At 32.0% G+C, this 27,089-nt stretch overlaps 1 protein-coding gene across 1 annotated transcript in view; it reads left to right on the plus strand.

Annotated features, from left to right (window-relative positions):
• Window positions 1-27,089, plus strand: part of LOC130446952 (uncharacterized) — a 78,925-nt gene that overhangs the window by 30,527 nt on the left and 21,309 nt on the right. The window contains exons 6-14 of the mRNA XM_056783511.1: window positions 3,081-4,004; window positions 5,396-5,623; window positions 5,677-6,177; window positions 9,066-9,243; window positions 10,945-11,175; window positions 13,019-13,132; window positions 15,275-15,398; window positions 15,457-15,587; window positions 21,359-21,519. Coding sequence (XP_056639489.1) covers window positions 3,081-4,004; window positions 5,396-5,623; window positions 5,677-6,177; window positions 9,066-9,243; window positions 10,945-11,175; window positions 13,019-13,132; window positions 15,275-15,398; window positions 15,457-15,587; window positions 21,359-21,519 — 2,592 coding nt within the window. The remainder of the gene's footprint in view (window positions 1-3,080; window positions 4,005-5,395; window positions 5,624-5,676; window positions 6,178-9,065; window positions 9,244-10,944; window positions 11,176-13,018; window positions 13,133-15,274; window positions 15,399-15,456; window positions 15,588-21,358; window positions 21,520-27,089) is intronic.

Here is a 27,089-nt window from a genome sequence, read left to right on the forward strand (position 1 = left end):
GTTAGGTTTCTTGTAAATCCAAATTCTGAAGACCTTTCTATTCGGTACCTATTTGACAAAAACTGGTGGGTTATTTCACCCTTATTTTTTTCGGATAGTGCCGACATGAGTCAAACTATTTGCGAGCAGTTTGTTTAACAGCTCGATAGATAGGAACTAGTTGTCTGCAGTAATGTTTCGGTTTGAGAGCAGTATAGGTCGTGCTAGTCTTAGAATGTTGAGGGTAGGTGCAGATATTGTTGTTGTGACTCTTTTCCTATGTTATGAAGGTATTAAGTAAATAATGATTTTTGGAATAACAGAGGCACAAAATCTTGGTACCATATTTACGAGGTATACTCTTGATATACTGCCTAAAAAAACTTCTGCCACGAAAACCTACTAGCATCTCATTTACTGTAGCATATTCACTGCAAGTGTAATTTGCTTTACAATTATTTATAGAGATATTGTCCAAATTGGAGTATGTAGTTTTTAATTTGAATCCGTAATTTTTGTTTCTTTGAATAAATTTTTATTACAATATTTTAATGAATTCATTTACTTATAATGTATGTCATCTTGACACTCAAGAAGAAATTCATAAAATAAGAATTTCTCTTATTCTCTTCAAATAGTATATTCATGATTACAAAATTTTTGGAACATTTCGTGCTAAAATTTCGATTCATTAACTAATCTCATCTCACATAATTCCATCAAAAGTGCATTAGAAGAACCTAGTTTCAAATGAACCGAGGTGTTGCTACACACAGTGTAGCACACTACCACTACCACACTTCCACTATTAATTCAGTGAACAGCTGTCTGCAAAGCGAAGTCCTATCATCTTTACTCTGGTCACTTGTAGTGAAAAAATTCTAACTAGACTTAGCAGTGCTGTATTCACAGTCCTAGGTTATGCTAATGATCTGGTAGTAGTAAGATAAGATAAAAGAATCATGGCATAATCTCTGACAGGATACAAACGGCCTAAAACTTTCCATTGAAGTAAAGTATTCAGAAGTTATCCTGTATACTTCCAAATTACTGCGACTATGTGGACCGAATCAAAGGCTGATATGTTTGGTTATCACAGGAGACTTAACAAGATGTCCTACTACAGCCTTAGAGATGCTGCTAAACCTTCTTGTTGTTGTGAAAAAAATAGACAGGGAATCTAACAGGATTTCTAGAATCGATAAAGCTAAAAAGCAGTGACATATGAATGGACCAAATACATAGACGTCCCGTTATAAGTGTTAATCGATGATCACCATTCATGGGTCAATAACAATCTTCTGCAATCTCTAAACGCATCCCTCTGATGTACACATGGCTCGAAGGTAGCTCATAGAGCGATTTTTAGATCAAAAAAGCAATCTGTCTGTACTACTAGGAAAGGCACTCAATGTATCTCAATGAGAGTCTCTAACAGGAGTGGATGGTTACAAGACCAGATGGACTCTTATTAAAGAAAAAGTCCAGGCATGAGAGAATTCAAAAGATTCGTAACCATATCAGCTGAGAAGTCCGAGGAACTTCTCGAGATGTCTAAAAACAATATGAAACTGTTGGTAGGTAACCAGGTCACTGCCCTGTCAAATATCACCTCAAGGCGATAGGAGCCTTGGCAAAGGAGGACAACAGTATATACTGCAAGTAAGCAAAATAATATCTACTTTGTGAACAAATACAAAATAATTTCTTAGGTATAGGTGCAGAGCGGTTTAAAATCCAAAACTACTGCTCAAACAATCTACGTAATAATTAAACTCCGAATTAGTATGTTAGTCACAATATAGACTCGCTCATTTTATTATTGGAAAAACAGAAATGATAAAGCTTTAAATGAAAGATTATTTGAAAATTCTAGATTTTTAATTTTATTTTACTTCATTATTTCAATTGGTGATAATGTTTTTTCCTAGCAGTGAATTTTCTTATTTCATGATTGTAATTAATGTAGTAAGTAGAAGTTATGATCCGGAAACTAAAATAATTTTTTTGAATTTTGTGGCCTTTAGTTATGAAAACATTTATGTTAAACTCAAATTAGTAATGAACTTATGAAATTTTTCTGCTTTTCTAAAAATGAAAATGAATATAGGTATTCGTTGATTTTTTTTATTATTTTAGTCAAGTTCTAGGTTAGGATTCTTATTTATTTCTCATTCAACACTATTGTTGGCAGAAAACAATTGGTGGGTCTATTTTTGAGTGGATAAAACGGCTAGATAAAATGTTTTTTATTTATACAAACGAAATCTCAAACTGATTTTTTCAGGATTTTTCTATTTTGTTCATTTATGGACTGGAATATATTTTTATATATTCCTATTCAGTGCATGTACTTTCTGCGCTTATTCTCAATATATTAAAATATCTATAAGAACAATATTTCAACATATGAATTGTCAGATACATAGGAAATAATATGTAAAATAATATATTTGCAGCTATAAGAAATGTGCAGGCAAATTACACAGTTGAGTTTAATACTTTCTGAAAATCATCAGTTTTCTTATTTCTCACATCAACAACAACTGAAAATAGAAAACAAGGTTTTCTCTTCTGTAAAGTAGAGTTTCACTTTCATTTAATTTCAATTTGTATACATTTAATTACTACTAGAGCGGGAACGAGTAGGTGGAAGTGATCTGTATAAAAAGGAGCTTATGCAAAAACTAAATTTATATTTTAAAACTAAAACCTTACACAAATCAATTCCCTACATTATATTTCTCAACTAAATAGAATAGAATAGAATAGTTGTATAGATGCCGTGTTTATTGAAATTTTGAATAGAGTGGGAGGTTGAAAATTTATTTAAAGCTTGAAAATGATTATTATAGGAGCGATTAGAGCGTTATAATAATTAATTAACGAAATAGAAAAAAAAATTGACCCAATAATGTAACAGGCCGATTGTTTTAATATTTAGAACATCAATTAAAAAGTCTTCAATGTAATAAACAATATAAACCCGCTTCAACAAACCACGAAATACTAAAAAAGGAAAAATAGATCTATAGCACGCATATTCAAGAAATTGAATGCACAAGAAAGTGGAAAATTTCAGTAAATCTTTTTTTTTGCAGCTGCATCTCCATTGATAAGAGAAATGCTTACAGTAAATCCTAAAAACCGTGCTGACGTAGAAAAAATTTGTAGCCATTGGTGGGTAAACGAAGGTTACAGCGATAATTGTCTAGATATATCCGAAGATTTGGCTAATCAAACTCCAGTTCGTTTAGATGTTCTTTTGGCATTAGCTCCTCCTCCTCCTCAGCTAGAAAGCGAAAAATTGATGTTAACTGGAGATGAAAACACGCAGTCAAAACCGACCGAACCGATTGCTCCCACTAGATCACAATCTGTTGGTAGTCTTATGGAATTATCTCACCCGGCTGAAAGAAGAATACTCAATATGTTGTTAGATGATAAAGTTACCCCAAAGAGAAAATTAGAAACGACTGTTAGTACAGATAGAGCCAATTTGGACAAGAGAAAAGAAAAGATAATCAAAGAAAACACCATAGCTGATATTACAGTACATGGGGCGCACAAAGAAATTGAAGAACAGGAAGAAATCAAACCGTTACCTTTAGATAAAAATTCAACACAAACTGTATCACCCAAAGAAATGGAGATTGAACAAGATGTAGATCCTAATTTACAAGGAGCAGCTTGTACACAAATCATCGAGGAAGCCGAAAAGAAAAAAACACAGAAGCTCAAAAAGTCATTAACAAAAACAATTAGTAATAATATTCTAGAAAATATTAACGAAATGCCTAGCCAGGAAAATGTAGCAGAATCGTTGAATAAAGAAAACGTAATTGAACCTACTAAAGAGGAGACTACACAAAAAGAACCACAAGAAAGTGAAGTTAAAAAATCTGAGTCCAAGGCGCCTACAAAAAAGAAGGCAGTGAAAGTGTTGTCAGATAAAAATGAAAATTCTGTAGAAGCTCCTGTTGGCGAATCCGAGAAACCCAAAAAGGAAGAAACTCCGCAAAAAGGTGAGTTTATATTCATTTTTGATACCAATAAATATATTTTTGATATGCATAATTATTAATTTTTGATTAATATTTGCGATCTTCAGAATATGGTATTGGAAAATGGATTTAAGAACAGGAATATCAACGTAAAATCGTTAAACTGCTCAATTCCAGTCCTTCAGTGACAGTTTCAATAGAACCTCGCACTAAATTTAATAAACTTAACTGTTTTATTGCATTCGCACTCCACTCTTTGGTTGTTCCACTTTTCTTAATTTTAATAAAATCAAAATCAAAAGAATATTTGTGATGCTATAATTGTATGGAAATTAAGTAGATTCTAAAAAATAAGTAAAAGTTCGATTCTCACCGTTATTAGTTGATTACCTGAAATCGATCAGCTCCTAAGTGTGTAAAAAATTGTACGAGCATAAAATTGAATAATCTCGATAGAAAACCATAATCTACTTAAACAGAAAATCTCCGTTCGCCGTCATTTTAATTGTAATTGCTTTTAACGCGCCTGCGTACTCTCTGCCATTTGTTTTAACAATTATTTTCTCGTTCTTCGGGTTTTCTCTCCTGGTTGATTGTTTTCTTGGTCTGTTCACGTTTAGCTTCGGTACTAGAACTTGGATCTTTGTGTCTGTGTTACTGAAAACAAATTCCGTACACTTGTTCAGATAATCGTGGTTTATATTTCCCACCGCTGCAAGTTTAATACTTATGGATTTATGCACTCCCTGGATGGGAGATTGGCAGCTATACACCAGAGTGAAAATACTATTAGAGTTCCAAGTTTAATAAATCAATAAAATTAAAGATTACGATTCTTTGAAAAATCACACCCAGAGCTACTGTTAGTGTTATCTAAATAAATCAGGGTTGCTGAATATGAATTGTAATATAACTGGTTCTAATCGGAAACATGAAATTCTTAAAACTTAACTTAGTGGGCTGAGCGAGATATGCTCAGAAAGACACTAATGGTTTTATTACACATCAGCTTGTAAAAATTGTAATGTCATCTTTTACTACAACGTCCAGCTCCACTCCTTTTAGAATGTTCAGAATGTGGGATGGAGATGCAAGAGATCTTTGTCTTCCATTTCGTAAGCTCCCAGATGTAGTACTCTGGACTTCCATAGTGTTTTTCACTTCGAGATAATGAATCCCTGAATCCATTGTAGGATAACTTAATTTTTCTATTTCTTATTGAATGTAACTATAATTTTCTTTCCTTTTGCACAATTGGTTTTTTATTTACCTATAATTAATTTCCACAGCAAATACCATGAGCTTGAGTTGTAAAAGCATATAGCATAATTGAATTATATCTTTTGCACGGAATTGCCTTTATTATCAGAAATAAACTTAATAATTGCTTGAGGTTAATTTTTTTTGCTTAGAAACAAAAGAACCAGAGCCAGAGCAGCCTTCCAAACTAATAGAGAGAAGAAAATCGAGAATCTTCGAAGCCGCGGAAAAATTCCAGAATCTAATTTCGCCAACCGAATCAAAACCTACAGTTACCGAAAAACCAAAGAAGATACTTATACCAGGGGTAAGCGTAGATGGTTTTAAAAAAGAATTCGAAAGAAAAGCTAGCCTAACATCAACTCCCATTAAAGTAAAAGGTAAAGATTTTCATTAGTTAGGAATTATTTTTACTTCTAATGTCTTCTTCTAGGTGCCTTAAATAAAAAAATACCAGTTAAAAAGTCTGAAGAAAAGGAACAATTAGAAGAACCAGCGGAAAAACCAAAAACTGAGACTGATGATCAGAAAAAAGAACGCGTTCGAAATGCCGTAAATATTATTTCAAGTGCCTTAGACAAAGAAGGAGCAAGAAAGTCGAAATCTCGTCCCTGTATTGAACGTAAACCACCAGTACCTTTCGGAGTTAGTGGTAGATCAGCGTCTGGCAATATAGGGATGTTAACGCAACCTTTATCTCCACCACCTGGGCCAAAACCTTACGTGCCACCCAAATTCGATAACTTAAATGTCCAGAAAGTTGAAGACAAACCACAAGATGTGGAAGAAAATAAAGTGTCGTCTGCGGAAATAACTCTCAAATCGGCAACGTTGCCTAGGAGAAAGACCACCAAGGCTGAGATTCAATTGAACTACCCAGTTCCTAAACCTCCGGCTATGGGCTTCAAGACTGAAATGGCACATAACGTTGAAGGTAAAAAAGAATGCTCAATACAAACTTAATCATTACATTTTCTTAATTTAGATTTTAATTTAGATAATGTGATATTTCAGGGCTCGTCACACAAAAACACCAAAACTAAGAAAATTTTCATAATTTCATAGTAATTATTGAAATTTCACTATGCATTAAAAACATTATTGCTCCGAAATGTGTTTATACTGTATACTTCCGCTCATACTTTCAAATAATACATTTTTTGAAATTGATCTTTAATATCTTATGTCTAAGAAGTTCTTTTGTTTCATAAATGCGAGCTAACTTATAATTTTTGTACTCCTCCTCGTGTAAATTTTAATTCTTCATTTAATCAATATTTTCATTTATTTTCTTCTAACACTTTATTCATGTTTGTTTTGTTAGGCTCCAAGATCACTGGTGTATATTATTGATGAACTAACCTCTTTTTGTACAGGTGTTATTATTTCATGTGTTATAACTTTCTTCCCAAAACTGTAGACTTTACAATGTTACAGAGTTTTCCAGCTTTTTCAATCTATGGTTAATTTCTTCGACCATATTTCCCGATTCTTCTATAGATAATTGAATCTTATCAATTGTTCTGTTTTTTCCTTCGATTTTGATCTTTTCTTTTCTTCTTCAAAGATAGAATCATACTTTTACTTTTTTCTCTGTTGATTTCCATAATAATTTTTCTCATTTATTTGTTTGTCAATTAATTGATGGTAAATAAAGAAGTAACGATTAAACAAAGTTGAATAAGACAAATAAAAAGTAATACATTCATATGAAATGTTAATAATATATTGTACATACTCGTACATTCTTTTTGGTTAGGTATTGTAGTTTAATTTTGTACTTATTTGTACCATATATCTTCAGCAAATAGAAATTCTAAATTTAATGTTGAGCTTTAACTCATCTTTTTTTACAGTGTAAAGGATCTGTAAAAAATAGAAAGGTATCAGCATGCATTCTTATTTAAATTCATTTAATGCTCTGATTTCTGTAGATTCCATATTATTCGTCGTTTATGTTGTGACAATGTTTTTACCGCCATAGACGTTTCTAATTTTGTCGAAAGCCTTTTTCAAATCTACGAAACATATTTGCATCTCTTTTCCCTTCTTCAAATAAGTGTTCTTCTATTCGGTATAAATATTAAGTTTGGCATGTTCCTTTCCTTCCTAAATCCATCTTGAGGTTTTTCCAACGTTAACTCTAGTTTGAGTTTTTTTCTATTTTTCTTCTGGAACTGGATATGCTAGTCAATGTGATGCCTCTGAAATTTGCGCAAATCCTGTCCTCGGATCCATGGGTATTTTTTGGGGTTTTGACATCTAATATAAGAAGGAACTATTATTTTTCATTTTTTCCTATGCTCTCTATTATTTCAGATCCCATATTAACTTGTTTAAGTGGTTTTCCTATTTTCGCTCACTTTCTGTATGGCTTCTGAGGTTATTGTTTAGTAGTACAACTACTACTTCTTCCATAAGCTTATTATTTATTTTTCAATGTTCAGGATATTTCCTTTCCAATCTTAGTGGTTTTTCTTGTTGTAGTTGTTTCTTTTATAAATATTTCTTCTATTTGTAAGTCTTCTGGTCTAAGTAAGCTTTAGTTAAGTGATCGTTTCTGTAGATTTTTCTATTTCTTTAATCTGTAATTTGCTTTGGTTAGGTTAGGTATATTTTGTACTTATATTTTTTGTTTCTGAGATCGATCAATTCAAGTTTTTTTCAATGTCATCTTTTACTACAACCTCCGCTTTTTTAAATAAAATTTTTAAAACGTTGGGCCCCGTTGCGGTTCATAGGCCCGCAACTGAACTTTCCCTATAGCCCAAAGTGGTCCATGTGGATTGCACGACGTATTTTATTTTAAATCTTCTCACGGTTGAAGGGACTGGATTCAAATATGTTTTACATTTTGGTTGGATCATCCTGGGTACTTGATCCATTGGATTTTTTTACAATTACTCTTCATTATCTTGATCTCATATAATATTTTTTCCTACACATCGCATATTTTTGTGCACTTTCCATAAAAGTATATATCATCGTCCAAAAGATAAAAAACACAAAATTTTTGTACTACAACATTCAAAGAAATATAATGAAAAGATTTATTTCGAGTGAAAAGTGCAAAATTTGATGCTTTTTGTATACAGTCCATAGGACTGCTCTAAGCCGTTGGGAAAAGATTTAGAGGTGAACTTTTTATTTCAAATAATTTTCCCTTTATTTTTTCCTTAAATCAACACCCCATATAGAGTGTAACAATACAAGAAAAAATGTTTGGGTCCAAGGGAATGTTTATCAAGTTTGATTGGGCTCAACATCTAAAGCTTTCCTGTCACATTCTCGAATTTTTTGTCTCCTTCGAGTGTTTTATTTCTCAATTTAATATTTTTCTCAAATTCTCTCAGACATCTTATTCATCCTGTAAAATTTTTGTGTTGTAGTTTCTAGAATCTCGTTTTTCTTTTACATAATATTTATCAGCTGCTAGATTTATTAGTAGGAGTATCATTTCTTTTATTTCTTGTTGAAAAGTTAGGTAAACCCTTTTGTTGGATATTTTGTACAAGTCATTTTTATCTTGATTCTTTTCTCATTTCTCGCTTTTCTATCTTATTTTATATTATTTCAGTTCAATAGCACTTTATATGTACGTAATATTTTTTCTTTGAATGTTGGAGAATTAGATATGTGGCTCTAATGTTTATTTTTCTTATGACTGAGTTAAACGAATGAATGTAACTATGATTTTCCATACTTTTGTACAATTGTTTTTTGTTCTATACTGAGTTAACTACTATTTGTAAAGTGTATTTATCTTAGCAAAAACCATAAATCCGAGTTTATTGTTGCTGAAAATGCCCCTCTTTTTTTTAGGTTATAATCCCCAGCGAACCGAAGTTGTCGCAGATGTTACTTTGCCGCGACCAAAATTGGATAATTCATCTAGAGAAAGAATAATACCAATAGCTTTTGAAAAACAAGATAGCCAAGAGTCTATTCAAAGCCCGTCGCAAACTAAACCACCTGCACCACGAACATACCCAACTCAAAAGTAAGTAGCTATAATTATAATATACCCTTGTGGGCTCTATATTACTTCTTGACAAAGACAAAGGTTTCTCTTTATTACCTGCTTTTATCACCAATCTGATTCTTTTCAAACATAGTCAAAGCAATCTGGGGCACTTAAAGACACTTAAGAATATTTGATAACTGTATAATCACACCAGTAAAGTTACAGGAGAGAAAGAAGTATAACCTAAGTAATTGAACAACCTATTGAAATTTGAAGTACTTTAACTTTATAATAAAGGTACAAAAATATAATGAGAAATTATCTCTCGACTAGAGTTTGTAATTCTGAATAATATGAAACTTTTAACCACTTTTTGTAATTAAAAAATTGAATCATAACTAAACTTTTGACGTTTTACATTTCAGAGGTTCCGATATTTTCCCTCATCAAGCAGTTCTTAAAGAATCGTTTTAATATGTTTACCCTTTCAATAACGTGCAAATTGTTTTTCTTTTAGATTTATCTCGAGAGGTCTGGCTGTATGAGGTTAATTAAGCATAGTTTAGCATAGCATGGTTTTTTGGGTTTGTTAGGTTTGAAGTCCGGAGCTCTGTATCATGTAGTAGCAAAACGATTCAGATGGATAGATGCCATACTTTTGACTTTGCTTGATATACAGCTCAAACCTGGTTAAAAAGCTCATAGAAGTGGGCATCGTTTATTTTTAAAATCATGGAGGAATTCATTTTTTTTAACCGAATTTTTGTGTATATTCAACGTTTCTAGTGGGTTCTCAAACATTTTCACATTCCTTTGTGCGTGAAATACTAGACTTTAACATAAAAATTCACGATCTACTATGTCTTCATGCATTACTTAGATCCTGAGTTTTGGTTTGTTTAAAAATTAATTTTATTATTATAGATTGGACAACTGAAAGATGAGCCACTTCTCAATTTATTTTGATTATATAGGGAATGGATCCCAGGTTCCTTTTTAATTGGCTTACCCTTTTTCTGCCTCCATAGACTGGTTTGTATTTCTGAAAATCTCTAGAAATAATGACCTTTAGACATTCATTGTTGATTACAACAACAAAATATTTTGCTATTGTCCCCAACCTAATTAAAGCAGAGACATGTAGTTTCTACTTATGTTTTTCAAGTTATTTAAGATCAAATTTTGTATAAGATGCTACCTTTAATCTTTATCTAGCTAAAAATTGAAGTAGGTATATGCTATAGTATTTTTCATCTTAATTATAGTCCCTACTTACACCTTTCCAGATACTTTACTGTAATCTTGGTTTTCTTTTTCAGCAGTTTTTAACAACCACTTCACCTAGACTCAAAGTTTTTTTAAATTCTTACACAATCTTCTTATTTGTACCATAGCTTTGCATTTTTGGAATATGGTGTATCGTCCCTAAACCAACACTAACAATTACTATGTCTGAGGAGGGTTTGTATTTTCTTTAAAGACCAAACGTAATTATGTAATTGTGAATGCCGCTGTCGTGATGATAGACAGTGATTTTCACGTTTGTGTGGGAAGAATGGCTACAGTGCAAAGTCTAAATAACACAACTAATGTGGGTTAGGAAAGCTGGCTTCAAAATTTTATTTGTTATTCAAGGATTCATTTTTAGAAATATATAAATTACTAGCAATTTAGAAAATGTCTAGCTTATTTATAATATATCCTATAACTCTTTTAACATACATGGTTGAATTCCAGATCCAATTTGTCAAGGCAATCAACCCAAGAATCCGATACAGAAACTGTTGCTTCAAGTGGCGAACCAATAAGAAAATCTCCTAGGGAATATATTATTCCGATAGCTGTTGAAGGTGGAGGTTATGTAACTCCAAGAGCAGGAAGCTTAGAACCGAGCGATACGGCTAGTACAACAAGTACAATGACTAATAGGAGCAAAACCAAATTTGGAAGAGGAACCAGGAGACTCAAGTAAGAATGAATTTTATTAATAATAGTAAACACCAATTAGTTTTTTCCTATAGTCTACATTTTTAACATTCCCAACTGTTTTTATATACAATAATTTGTCAAAAAATAAACAATAAATATTATCATTGTCACAGATTATATATATATATATATATATATATATATATATATATATATATATATATATATATATATATATATATATATATATATATATATATATATATATATATATATATCAGATTATCTATAATATGAAAATTGAATTAAAAAGATCTAAGTTTTGAAAAAAATTAGTATTACTGCATAGTATAATTGAGGCATTTCCAATATAAACCAATAAATATAAATTGTTAACATATAGTACCGGAAACAAGTTTAGGTAACATAAGAATATTATTGTGAAATCTTTAAACAACTCAATTACTGTTGGATTCTCAATCTACTTCACCAGAATGTTCTATCTGATTTGTCTATAGTATGCTTTTGTTTTGCAGATAGAGTTGATACTGATCCAAAACCAAAAAAATTTTTTAAAAACCTACTTCAGCCGTCCTGCTCCCAACAAATGTAATGTTGAATTTTTTTTGGTATACTTTTCATAAAGAATTTTTACTTGTGGTTGCTATCAAGTGACTTTCCAGATTACCAGATTTATCTCAAAATTATATTTTTCTTTGAGATTATTCAAATATTTATCGACATTGCTTGAAAAATTTACTAAACCTAATAATTTAAGGGAAAAAATACCTCAACTTTGTGGTAGAATGACAATTAAACAGCTGAGATATATTGTTGAAGATTTTTCATTGATATTTCTATGTTGAGCACAATATTTACTTTTTCCAGTTCTCCATCTAAATATGATGGAGTTTATTTTCATTACATAAGTAGTTTTCAAAAATATTAACGATTATTTTGTGAAAAATTTTCTTCAAGTGAAGAAAACCCACACAGCAGTTGATTCCATGTTTGCCTGTCCTGTGCAATCTTTTCGGCATGATGCAGTCTCAAATTTATTAAGGATTTTGTTTGGTCTACCCATCTAGTTGAAGATCTACCTCTTGGGCATTTTCCTTCTACTTTCCCTTCAATGATTAATCGTTCCATTGTTCTTGATCCTCTAGCTATATGTCCCAGATACTGCAGATACATGCTGTTTATTCTGGTTAGCAGCCTTGTATGTGGATCAATTTCTTGTAATAGGGGTACCTTGGTTCGGTGTTCTGTCATGATACTCGTAAGAGTAGTCTATAAACCCAATTTTTTAAAGTTTCTATTTGGTTTTTATCTGAACCAAGTTGGTTCAGAATTTAACAAAGCAATTTTAGATAAATTATTATTAGCTTTGATTTCATTGTGTCATTTATAAAATTCTATATATCTGAATTCTTAAAAAGTGTATTTGAAATATTTCCGTGCTAGTTAAACATTTGTTAAGTTGGGAACTCACCTCACTAAAGAGAATTGGAAAAATTATTACAAAACAAAATTTATTTTGAAGTGTAGGTATAGAGATAGAATTACACCTACAACTCCTTTTGACTTTCTAAATGAGATAGTATGAATCGAAAATGATGTTACTCACTTTTTCATTAAATTCAGTATCCATCTCGGCAAACAGGCAGCAGGTTATTGCCTCACAAAACAGTGTGAACCCCATCAATATGTTTATTAAGCGTTAACTAAACATTGGAAAACTCTAAATGCAAAGTATTGTTTGGTCAAATTTGAAACAAGTTAAGTCAAATATTTTAAAAATTTTATTAGAGTATTGCATACCTTTTTTTAGTCACAACTCAGTAAATGTATTATAAACTTTATATTGTATTCATTGTTTTAGTTCATTGTTCAGCGATAGAGATTCGGAAGATGAGTCTTCACCATTTCAAGCTTTCCATCACCCTAGAGATAGCGACAATGAAGATTCTAGGAAGGACGCTTTCCATAGACTTAGGTAAACTTCTACCACTTTTCGTTGATCATAAAGTGTTTTTTTTGAGCCTCAATCGGATAACTTCTAAATGAATGTTTGGTTTTAATATTAATTTTTCACCAAACAAATACTCAAGAAATTCTTTAACATTAATAATATTATAAATTCTTTATCAACACCAATTTGTATAAAAATGTCGTGCTTAAATAGATAAACAAAATTCACAGAAAAGAACACACTTGAAATAAAAATAAAAGTTGGTGATAAGTTAGCATATCATATTAAAAAACGTCTTGGTTTACCGAAGAGATTGCGCCATTATCTATAATCTGATTATTGTTCTTCTTTAATAAATTTTCACAATACATCTTTTCCGTTAATGTTATAACTCGGAACTTTCATAATAACTTTTATTCTTTACTATAACTATTTTCATACATCTTTAATATGTTACAACTCGGACGGCTTCTACTTTCACAACATCTATTTTCAATTAAATTTTCACATTACATTTTTTGCGTCAAGAGTTTATATATCGACCCGCATCTACTTTCATTATATTTCTTTTTGAATTAATTTTCCCAATAGATCTTTTTCGTTAACGTTATATCTCGGACGGCTCCTACCTCATAGTTCATAGGTGTGGGCGGTCTTTGAAGCCGTTGACCACATAGGCCTTCAGATAGGCCCGTCGTGCCCCACTTGACGTTACCAAAGTCCGATGTCCTTTGTGAAGCCAATCAGGCGCTTCGGCTTGAACACTTTGATGTCGTTAGGCAGGTTGTGGGGTTTGCCCCAGTTGTTTAAACCGCGCCCGTGTGAATGCATGGCACTCCAGATGGAAATCCAGATGGCGACTATAAAATTTATCATATAAAATAAGTGCTTTCGTGTTTGAAGCACACTTTTCTTGCAGCAAGAAGTGAGAGTACTTTCCAAAGTATCGATGAGGCTATGTCTAAGTTCAAAGAAAGAAGTAGCCCTCAACAATAGCTTTTCTATATGAATTGAACCTATATTTCGGACTAGATGCAGGTAGAAATCAAAATACAACTCTAAGAGAAGATGTTGCCCTAAAGTTAGCAGGAACCATTCAAGAAATAGTTGTTTTATTAAGGAATAACCTTTTGCAGCAGTTGGTACATCAATAATTAAAAGGAAAATACATGCAAAGTTCGTGCAATCAGTTTTTTATGTGTGCAATTTCTTGTCCAATCTAATCCAGGACAAGAAGACCTTTAAGGGTGCCTAGCTTTTCACGACGATACATAGTTGCCCATCTTCAATAGGCTCAAAAGCACAGGGATTGGGTTTTACAACAATGGCGTAACGTTATTTTTCCGATGAGTCCCGATTTGGTTTCCACGACTCAATTTTACCGTTGTTCCCTATCACGGCGTATCTGTGATGTTTTGGGGAGGTATAATGTATGGTCACTGTACACCACTTATTGTCATTTAGTGAACAATGACAGGTACCACATAGGATGAAAACATTATAAGACCGATAGTTCAGCACTTGCGCAATGAGTATGGGGTACATTTAATTTTTCAAGATGATAATAATGCCAGACCACATCACACGGAAATGGTACCAAACATCCTAGAGGAAGGAGATATCCAAAGAATGAATTCGCCAGATATGAATCCCATTGAACTTGTGTGGATTTATATTGGCAGAACAGTATGCAATCGAGAAAACCCACCTGTAACCATTCAAGACCTGACTACTGCCGTTCAAGAAGATTGGGACAATATGGCTGACCATGTTATCGATAACTCGGGATGCTGAGACGCGTTGGCCAATTGATTGCAAGAAGAGGCGGTAGAACGAACTATTAATTTTTTTTATTACATTATATCTTTTTCTTGAAATAAAAATTTTCTCATTTTTCGTTACTTGGTTTAGTGTATATTCTTGGTTACGAAAATTTAAATTTTTTTGTTTCACAAAATATTTTTTCATTAAATAACTAGAGGGGAAAAGACTTTTGGAGATGTGAGTATATAAGCTGTTTTCATCTACCTAATAACATGTATATTACAAAACCTCAATTGTTGCCAACTATTGAACATAAACAATAGCCTCAAAATCTTAATTTAGAAAACCTACAATAATTTAGTTACTGTATAATTTACATTATATTTCTTTTTTAATTTATAGGACCACACGTACTAGAAAGTCTAATTTAGAACACGCCGACTCCGTAAGCTCTGGCGACGAGGATGACGACGAAGGATTCGAAATACTTACAGCTGAAAATCTATTTTCTACTCTTCTTTCTAGGGTAAGACAAAATTATTATTTAAATTCGTTTATGTACAAAAATCTGCTTTCATTTTAAGGTACGTGATTTAACTCAAAGGTTAAATGTGGATGAGGGAGGAATGAGACCTGGCTTCCCGTCTAGTAGATTGTTTAGTCATTTTGATCATGGAACAAATTTCTTTAATAGATTGGAACATCCTTTGTCAAGGTAATTTTATTCTTATAACAAATTCTAATCCAAAAAATAGTTTATCCTTCAAACATTAACTTGTATAGTAACTGTCCTGGTATAAGTTTATATCTTTGGGAAAACTGTGAATATATACAGAAATAAGGAGAAACCGCAGTTGTAAATAATTTGATAACATCCAAGTAGTCACAGCACCCAAGTTACTCTTAAAATATTTTCGTTGGAAGTTTCAATGTGACTGTAATATATTTAGCCAAATCATTGACATAAAATTTAAAATATTCGTTGTTATACTGATAAAATACAGAATTACTATTCTGGATTAGTGTTTGCAAATTAATGTTATTGTACATAATACTGGTAAAAAAGGATTAAACCCGGAATTAAATTCGGCGCTTCTGATTTTCTAGATTATCAGAGGTTTTCAGTTGCAAGCCTAGCAACTCTCAACAAAAATACGGGCACGGATTTTCGAAATTTTATAACTTGTAGCTCAAAAAAATTTTGAAACGCGAATAACTTGGAAACTAAGAGGAATTCGAAAAAAACTGCCTGAATCAAAAATATGAAGTACACAATTTTCTACAAAAAAGATCTCCAGTCATTTAAGTTTCAGGCGCACATGGAAAATGCTCTAACTCTTGGAAAACTACTTCGTTTTCAGATAATCAAAATGCATCATGGTTGTAAAGACCTCTATTTTCTACTTAGGTAAGCTAGAATAGAATATTCGACTTATGAAATTTTCGAAAATCTTGCGAGATCAAGAGGTGTATTGGTCACATGAACACTTGAAGTTTCAATGGATATATTTCATCACTCGCCATATAATCAAGCAAATTCAACGAGAAATTTATCGTTCGTGTTATAGATCCCAGATGATTCATAAATGTGTAAATTGTGAAATTGAAACCTTTTTGTACAAAATGTTGAGCTCCACATTTTTTTGTCCTCACAGTTTTTGAGTTATCCGCAATTTACAATGTTTTTAAGTACATGAACCCGTTTTATTTTGAAACTTTTGAGGTTAGGAAAAATGCTTGAAGACCAATCAGTAAAGAATTTTGTGCCCTACATTTTTTGTTCGGGAACTTTTATTCGAATCACTCAGTTTTCGAGTTATTAGCTATTCAAAATATTTTTGAGTGTATAAACCCATTTTAAAGTGAAAATTTTGAAGTTAGGCAGAAATACTTGGGATACTATTTTTTAGATAATTTTGTACTAAATTTTTTGTTACGGCAGTTTTTTTTCGAATTCTTCATAATTTTCAAGTTATTCGAGTTTCAAGTCCCAAAATTTCGAAAATCTGTGCCCATAATTTTGTTAAGAGCTGTTAGACTTGATCAGTATCCCAAAACCTCCCAGAATCTAGAAAATCAAAACCTCCTAATTTAATTTAAGGTTTTAGCTCAAAATCGCCTAATTTGCCTGCACTAACAGTTAAATGTTTACAAAAGCAATCTTACGAATGTTTTTAATTTCGAATTTTCTTACTTTCATTTTAAAAATTATATAAATAAAATATAATTAGTATTGTTATTTCTTCAATTTGTATGTATATGTTATTATTAGGGTGGGCAAAATAAGCTGACTATTTTTTTTCAATAGTTACCTTAAAAAGATTGTTTAATATGGTGGAAATTTAAGCTTTTAATATTAATATTCAAACCAGGGTAGAAGCTTTTAAAAATAATATATATAAAAGGAAAAAAAATAATAGTAGAATGAAACCTATTGGAAAATGAGGAGAATATAATAAAAATATAAGGAAAAATAAATTACGGGCGATCTGAGGTTGAGAAGGGATAGGGTGAGTTTTTAAGGGTAAAAACGGTTTATTTCGATTTCTAGCAAAACCACAAGTCCTATCGAAAAAAGTCAAATAGGAAAGTTGTAGGTAATAAGAAAATCTACCACTTTTGTATCCACAATTTTTTCACATAACCTTAAAATTTATATGAAAATTTAAAAAATAAATTTTTTTGTTTTAAATTTTTTATTTTTTCCAAAAAACATTTTTTTCACGAAATTTTGTCACCTTTTTATGACCCATAAACCCAGTAATTTATTTGAATTGAAATAATTATTTTTTCACGTTATTTTGACATAATATCAAAAGAGCATCCTAATTTTCCAACAAAAATTCTGCCGTCAAAATATCAGCTTTTTTGAAAAAGTCGGTGAGATTTTTATTTTATATATTATTATTATATTAAAAATAGGGTACTTTTTCGATATTATGTCAAAATAACGTGAAAAAATGAATATTCCAAATCAAATAATTTTACAGTGCACATGGGACATAAAAAGGTGACTTTTCACAAAATTTCGTAGAGAAAATGTTTTTTGTAAAAGATCAAAATTAAGAACAAAAAATATGATTTTTTTAATTTTTCACATAAATTTTGAGGTTATGTGAAAAAATCGATTATAAAAGTTGTAGAACTTTTCATTACCTATAATTTTGTCTCTTGACTTTTTTCCATAGGACTTGTAGTTTTGCCAGAAATGGAGATAAACCGTTTTTCACCCCCTTTCCCTTCCCGACCTCAGTCGCCCGTAAATTATTTTTCATTTTATTATTATCATATTCTCCACCTTTTAAAATGGATATCATCTAACTGTTATTTTTTTTATTTCAAAAATTATCGACTCTGGTCTAATTTACTGGCGCATATTTGAAAATTTCTATTATACAGGTGAGAAAACATTATTTAAGTTTGAAATTAATTACTCAACAAATTGAGAAGAGTAATATATAATTTTGTAGAGAATTGGATGATCTACAAAAAAGTCTCTTATGATTGTTTGCTAACTCAACTCATTCCAAAGTTATAAGTTTACACTCAAAGAGTGTATTGATTGCAATTTTTTAAATTTTAACTTTTTTGTAATTGTAATTTGAAAATAAAAAAAAAGTATTTTATTATTATATTTTATTTTCTAATATAACATCCAAGGTTGTTTTCTAACTATTAATTTAATTTTGAATAATCAACATTTTTTTGTTTCTAAATCAAGATAAATAAAAGGCAAAAGAATTGATTCGATATTTGAGGCGCCTACATCAATATCCGCCAATCCCAACTCAAGAAATTTTCGAAAAAGTGAAAAAAACTGTCACAAACAGACCAATCATAAGAGATTATTGATTTTTTGGTAAAAAAATCAATAATTTTTACTTTATACTTAATAGATATAATGTATGATGGAGATCCCCAAAATAATTTCATGAACAATAATGTTGTGCTAGCCATTAAATTAAGATAGTAATTAGTTTTGATTGCTTTTGTTATATGAGAACAGAATTTTTGTTCAAATAATGGTAAAACAAAGACCATGGCCATTCAATCTTATCAGTTAGATAATAATTAAACTAAATATCAAGAATGATCATCAAAGAAACAATTTCTTTTACTAGTCAAGTAAAAACGTAATTTACATTTATCACACTGAATATTTGTTTGTCAGCTGTGACACCGTAACTGGAGAAAGTAACAAATATGTATCAGGATTTTTCCTTTCCACAATTGCATTCAATACAGTATTATGAAGCTGAGGTAAATGGTACCGCATTCCAATAAACACTATATTGTTTGTATAGTGCTTCCAATATTGCTTGCAGATTAAAAAAATCCTTGCCGACAATTTTGTTTGATCTACTAGGCGTAGATACCTCTTTTATAAATTTATTATTTTTATAAATATTTTTGAAAATATGTAGATCTTATGTGAGAAAATATTCGTTAAAAGGCAATCAAGTTATTATAAATTGGAGTTTCAGTTCTATGAATGATTCACAGCAACCCCTTTCGTGAGTACTCGATAAATGGAAAATTTATTTACTCTAGTTAATTTAGTAATTCTTATTATGATTGATTTATCAGATTGCTAAATATTTTCTTATATTAAACATTAGAATATATTTAAAATAACTTGCGGTGTTTGTATATATAAATTTTTATTATTAAATTCATCTCACTAGACCATGCAATTTCGTTGTCCTCATCCGCCTATGGTCTAAAGAATGCCATATTAATATTTATTTAAAGAAATGTATGAACGCCACTGCTTATCGCAGACTGTCTGGCAGGAATATTACGAAGAAATTGTGTACATATGCCTTCCGACAGCTTCAGCAAATAGAAATGCATTTATGTTTACGATTCGATGTTTTCATTGGTAAACAGTGGAAATGATCAGTCCACGTGTACTGACGGTTTGTTAGATATTTACCGAATTTTATACGGGGAGTAAACATTATTTTTCATATTTATGAAATATTGATTGTTCCTGGCTTGCATTTGATATTGGAAGAACTATACTTTCATACGTATACCACCAGTTCCTTCAAAATATTGCCGCTTACTAGTCTATCGCTATCATTTTTTATTGTATGAGCTAATGGCATGCGCATTCTATTACATCCTGCGGTCGCACCGTGCGCTACTTCAACTTGTGGTCACAATAAAACAGCGCTTATTTTAAGTTCAATTTATAGAATAAACAGGTAAGTGAAAATCATTAAGACCGAAATACCTGTTTTCACCTGGTAAGCCAGGAAAAATATAGGCAACCTTACGTTTGCATATTCTATAGGCTTCATACTTACGGATGGTGTACAATTTTTTCATTAAACTTCTCGGTAGAAATTAAAAAAAAATTAATTAATTATAGCCTGGTCAGGATTTTTTCAGACAACCCATTTTTTATGATTTTTAACATCCTAAATTACTTATAAAATTATTTTCATCCATTAATCATATGGGTGAAGGTCGATTTTACTTCGGATCCTCTACTATTGGAATTTGTATAAAATTATAGGAATGGAATAACATATTTGCCAAAATTTTTGAAAAATATTGTTTATAACTATCCATATATTATACTATGGCCGCTTTTTTTTTCAACCTCCGATAGGCTATAAATAAAAGACAAGTTGATATAAAACAATAATTTTATTACCAAAAGATTGGTACACCTACGGTTACTTTTCGACAAAATCACCGAAGAGATTGAGATATTTGTTATATATGTGGACAAGCTTATCAATACCCTCTTCAAAGAAAGTTGCCACCAATGAATTCAAGTAGAGTTCAAAACAGACCTTAAAAGCTCTTGAAATTCCGCAGACAAAGCAGTAATGGTGAATTCTGTCAACTTGTTGAACCAGGTCATCTGAAACGACAGATTTGCGTCCTTGTTCCCCTTCATCGTGCACCTTTCGGCACCATTCACGCACAACACCATCACTCATGAAGTTTTCCCCATACACGCGACTCATTCTCCGATGGATTTTTGCAGTACTACGGCCTTCAAACTGTAGAAAACCAATCACACTTCGCAATTCACACTTAGCGGGAACATCAATAATGGCGCACATGTTTACGTGGCTGTAGCACAACGCCGACTGCCGCTTGAATGTCAACAATAGAGGAGTGTGTAGTGCGAGAGCTTCGCAGTCGCCTACAGCGCATACCCGCTTTCTTCTGCCCGCGTAACGTCTGCACGGAGCGATCGGAGGTTGAAAAAAAACGACCCTCTTATATTTTATTTATACAATTTTCGGATGGATAGTTTTATCAAAATAGTTATGATGTTGAAATAAGAATTTGATATACTGGCGTCCTCTAATAATTTTTGGCGCCGTTTTTAAAAGTTTTCCATTTGCTACTAAAGCGTCACGTTAATTTGCTCCCTTTCAATATATATTTTTTGACATATCGTGATGGTTCTCATTACCTCTGTTCTCCATAATATGTGCGCTAACTTTTCTACGTTTGTAGGCACTCATCTTTAGGTAGAACATTTAGCAGGCCTATCACTAAAACTACAGTAGGTAGCAGCTTTGGTGTTCCATGGAGGCGGAGTGTTAGTCGCGATTTGGCCTCAGATATAGATAATGTATTCAAAAATTCGAATACACCGTCATCGTCACGCCCTGCAGGTTAGCATACTAATATAATAACGCGCATTTTTGTGTTGTGTTACGAGAATGTTCTAGAACTGAGGATATTTGTAAAATTTTGACAGTTTTATATAGCAATATTTTGTATCTTTTTACCATAGAATACTTGGAATGAATTTTGTCATATTTGTTTTCATTTAACTGAAGTTTATTTATATTGATTCGGTTCTCTTGAATACCATTTTCTAGAATTGTCTAACAGTATTGAAAAATTTTGATTCACTCGATTCACTATTTCACATTGACTACTAAGCTTACAAGAAAGTAATGTGCTGAAAGATTTTTGGTCGCCTATTAATAGATAAAAAGTTTGATCAAATAATAATTCTCATTGGGAAAATTATTCACATATATTCACATATATACACAGGTAGTGTACAATGCCCAAACAGTTCTACTAGCTATTTCGGAATTTTCGTCGAAAAACTGTACCAAAATGTGTTATTATATGCTGTAAAGATTGTAAACGTTATTCTATCTGAGAAAGTTTTTTTGGCCACCTGTTACTTTGCATCATATGAATTGTGCTGTGATATTTTCAACAAAAATGAATCTTTTTTTTTTATTTAACACCATATAACATACAATCTGTCTTAACCCTTTTAGCACCAGTGGACGTACGACGTACGTCTACTTGCTATACTTCAGGACGTACGCCGTACGTTAAATATACGTTGTTATGATTTTAACTTTTTGCTTACACTGAAAAACTATTTATCAACAACTATTAATATTTGTATATTTGTATAGTGGAAACTCTCTAACTCTAAAACCTCTCCAACTCGAAAAAATTTTTGTCCCCTACGAAATCCTCTCTAACTCGAAAAAATTAATGTAAAATCACAACCTCGGTAACTCGAAGTCTGATCAACCGACAAAGTCGTTTATTTTTCAATAGCCTCTATAACTCGAAGCGACGATCACAAGCCTCTGCAACTCGAAATGCGAAAATGTAAAGGCATATAAATATACGTACGTATGAGTTGGCTTGGCCACTCAAATCCAAGTTGATTTTTGGTCTCGCCAAAAAGTTGCCTCCATAATTTTCTATCCTCAACCATATCTACTTCTCCACCAAGTCTCCTCATATTTTTACCCACTTGGTCATTCCATCTTGCTCTTGGTCTTCCCAGTGGGCGCCTCCCTTTTGGTTGACCTCTCTACACTATTCTTATTGTCATCTCTTGATCCTTTCTTCTTACATGGCCCAACCACCGAATTCTTCTACTTCTTATCACAGTGACAATATCTGGTCGTCTGTACCGGTACCTAAGTTTTCCGTTCTTCAGTATTCTCCATACTCCTTCGTAAGCTGGCTCATATATTTTCCTCAATATTATATTTTCAAATGTTCTGAGTGTGTATTGTTAGTGTCCACACCTCAGCTCCATTCAATAAAACTGGATGTATTATGACTGTTTATATTCTTATTTTCGTATTTTTCGATAGCAGTTTACTTTTAAGTAATTTCTATCGGCTCCAAAAACATCTATTGGCTGCATTTAACCACGTCTGTATTTCTTCTTCTATTTTATTGTTGCTGTTATTAGTAAATCCTAGGTACCTAAATTCTTCAGTAATTTTAAAGCTGTATCCCATAACGTCCAGCGTGTGAATGATTGGTCTTTGCAAATCTTCCCACTTTCATATATTCAGTCTTCATCTTCATTTACCTCCAATCCTACTTTTCGTGCTTCTTCTAAGAATACTTGTGCCAGTATTTTCATGTCACTCTTACTGTCCGCTGTTAAAGCCACATCATCAGCACAAACTAAAATATTTATTTTTCCTCCTATATTTGCTCCTCTTGGAACAGCTTCAGTTGCTCTCAAAGCTTTTTCTAGAGCAAGGTTGAACAGAAGGGGGACAACCCGTCTCCTTGTCTTCTTCTTTTTCTAGTATGACGTTTCCTTTTGAGCCTTCAACACACATTTTTACAGGTCTTATTATCTTTTCTTGTATGTCATATTCTCTTAGCACATCCCATACTTTTGATCTTATTAGGCTTTCATAAGCCTCCCTAAAGTCAATAAATAGTATAAATAAATCTCTATCATATTCCCAATACTTTGAAGCCAGCTCTTTCATAATAAATATTTGGTCAGTAGTTCATTTCTCACTCATAAATCCTGCTTGGTACTCACCCATTTTATCATCTCCATATTTTCTTAATCTTTTTATTATTACTTTAGATCAAGTTATCACCCCGTAGTTTGAGCATTGTAGTATACCTCCTTTTTTATGAATGGGAACATCATTGCTTCCTTCCATTCTTTGGGCATAATTTCCAGGCTCCAGACCTTAACTATTATTTTATGGAGGAACTTCATCATTGGTCTCCCACCGTACTTTATTAATTCCACTGATTTTCCATCTTCTCTAGCAGACTTTCCATTCTTCATCTTCTTAATTACATTTTCAAGTTCTTCCATAGTTGACTTCGGTTTATATATTCCAGTATAATAGTTCTCCACTGTCTTATTGGTCTGATAAGCGGCCGGTTTCAGCCTAGCTGGAAAGGCAATGGTTTTTAATTTTATTTATAATTAAAGTTCGGATATGCGAGTATTGTAGTTTCAAGTTTTGGTTTGAAATACAGTCCTCGTTAAATTGTTTATGCAAATATCTGCAATAAATTCTATAAATCTAATCATGAGTGACAGTGAATCAGACTCCGATTTTTTATTCGACAATATTACATCCGACAGTGAAAGTGAAAATTTTACTACCTAGTAGTGACGATGAAATTTTATTTGAGTCGATCCACCTGCATGGAATATGATTCCAAGGTTTAGGGCTTTGTACTTAATAATAAATAAGAACTGATATATGAAATAATATATATTTCCAGTGAATTCAAATTCAAAACTCTCTTTAGGATATGGGATTTTTTTTAAATATTTCAGATTCTCTAAATGTTTTCTTTCTATAATTTTTCAATTCCAAATAATTTTATTCTATTGGGCTTTAAACATTTACCAAACTATAAGAGAAAAAAATGGATTCATCAAAGGAAAATACTGATTTTCCAAGTTTGATTTTACCAAATTTTTCATATTTAGAAATTATATTTTTATTTTTTAAATCTGTCAAAATTTCTCAATTATTCGTATCTAGAATATCTACGGATGTGCAGTAGATGAATGTTTACCATTTTTTTTGCTAGTTGGTAGTTTGTAGGGTATTTTTCCTGCAACCCGGTTGATGCAAATAAATCTCTCGATTGTTATTTTTAATATGGTTGTATGAGTATTGTTTCAATATTTTTTGTATGATACTCAGTTGGATTTGATTCGAAGAACTATAAAAATTTTGTTTGAAAATTCAATAGTTAATCATGTAAATTGAAATGTATTTTTGATATTTATTTGATATACCCCAACGTAATCTGATGCGCTTCACCAACGATTTAGTTTATATGTCAATAAAGATTAAGTACAATACATTAAAATATTTGTTTCCTACTAATAGAATAAATTTGTGAAACTAAAAATGAGAATTCTCAATAACTTGTTGATTTAGTTTTCTATTTTAATTCTATAATTATAAGTTTTCACAATTTGTAACTTTACCTAAAAATTAATTTTTCCAAATATATGTTTCCTTAATATCAATTTATAGCCGTATACCAGCAAATATACAAGGTGAAATGGAATTGTATACATTCCTTTTCTAAAGTCTAAAGTACAACAAAAAAAACAAAAGATAAAACCCTCCAAAGGGGTGAAGTGAGAATTGCATTTCCCCTGTCAAATGTATAATAATATATAATCAATTTCTTGTTATCACTCACCCTGTATGACTCCAGTCGCACGATGCCAAATCTGGTGTTCAAGCACTGGAGTGTGCTTACTGGACAAATACTGCTTCACAGATAGCGCGTTATGAATAGGTGCGTTGCTCCGGTGCAAAATCCATGAGTTGTTTTTCCACAATTCGGGACGACGTTTTTTACGAACTCGTTCTCGCAGTATTGCCAAAACTGACAAATAGTAAATCTAGTTGACAGTCTGACCCTCTGGAACCCATTCGGTCGTCACGATACCGTTAATGTCGAAAAAAACGATCAATATTGCCTTGAATTTTGATTTGGACATCCTTGCTTTTTTGATTCTGAGCGATTCATTGCATCGATTGTCGCTTTGTTTCAACATCGTGCACATTGATGGAGGCCAAGGACGCAAATCTGTCGTTTCAGATGAATTTATTCAACAAGTTAACAGAATGGTTAAAGAAAACCGCAGATTCACCACTACTGCTTTGTCTACTGAATTTACAGAAGTTTAAAGGTCTGTTTTGTTCTCTATTGTTACTGAACGGTTAGGCTACATTGACGACAACTTTCTTTGAAGAGGGTATTGAAAAGCTTGTCAACATGAAATGACAAATGTCTCAATTCCTTCGGTGATTATGTCGAAAAGTAACCGTAAGTGTACCAATCTTTTGATAATAAAATTATTGTTTATATGAACTTGTCTTTTATTTATAGCCTATCGGAGGTTGAAAAAAAAAACGGCTCTCGAACATCATATTCTCGATTACGTAAAATACATCTATCAACTAGTGCTTTCCACTCTGATCTTCTACTTACCCATCTGACTACATCTGTTATTTGGTCGCAGATTTGTCTAGTGTCGGAATTGCGTTTTCTGTTCCAGAGGGTTACTCCAGCTATTGATCTAAGGATAATCATGTTTTCTGTTTTTCAGAGAAATAAATCGCGCAAACTCTCGGTGATTTTGGCGGTCTTATTTGCTTGTATGCTTATGCGCTTTCTCGTAGAGGTTTCCATTGTTTGATTTTATAGAACATAGTTGTTCTATGATTTTATCGTCTACCGCTAATTTGCAGAATACTGGGTCTTTACTTATTTTCACAAACGTAGGGAGATATACCTTTATATTGAAGTGTTCTGTCATTTGGTTGAATCTGAAAAGGAAAAATGATCACAAGGAACACCGAAGGAGAGATCCAGTTGACAGAAGATGACAAAAACGGACTTAAGAAGATTACATCAAGCGCCTATTTGCAGCAGAGCGAGATGACGCGGGAGAAGAAAGCGGATAGACGGAAGATCTATGTATTCTTAAGTCTGAAGTGGAGCATGCCATACAAATCTCGAAAACCAGAAAAGCGGCCGGATCTGGCAACATTTCAATAGTATGGTTGAAGGCTTTGGACGATAGGAACTTGACCCATCTTACAAAATTGTTAAACAAAATCTAAAACAGGGGAGATTCCAAAAGACTGGCTTAAATCAGTATTCATTACATTGCCTAAAAAGAACAATCCTAAGTCTTGTGACGAATATCGGATGATTAGTTTGATGAGCAACACACTAAAAGTACTCTTGACAATAATTCAACAGAAAATGCGAAAAACTAGATGAAACGCAGTTTGGCTTTAGAGAAGGATTAGGAACTGAGAAGCAATAATTCGCTATCACAGTACTACTACAGAAGTGCAGAGAATACAAAAAAAACATTTATGTCTGTTTCATTGATTTCAAGAAGGCTTTTGATAAAGTCTAACACGATAAACTTATAGAG

Source organism: Diorhabda sublineata, chromosome 7 (genome assembly GCF_026230105.1).
Source record: "Diorhabda sublineata isolate icDioSubl1.1 chromosome 7, icDioSubl1.1, whole genome shotgun sequence".
NCBI classification, from domain to species: domain Eukaryota; kingdom Metazoa; phylum Arthropoda; class Insecta; order Coleoptera; family Chrysomelidae; genus Diorhabda; species Diorhabda sublineata.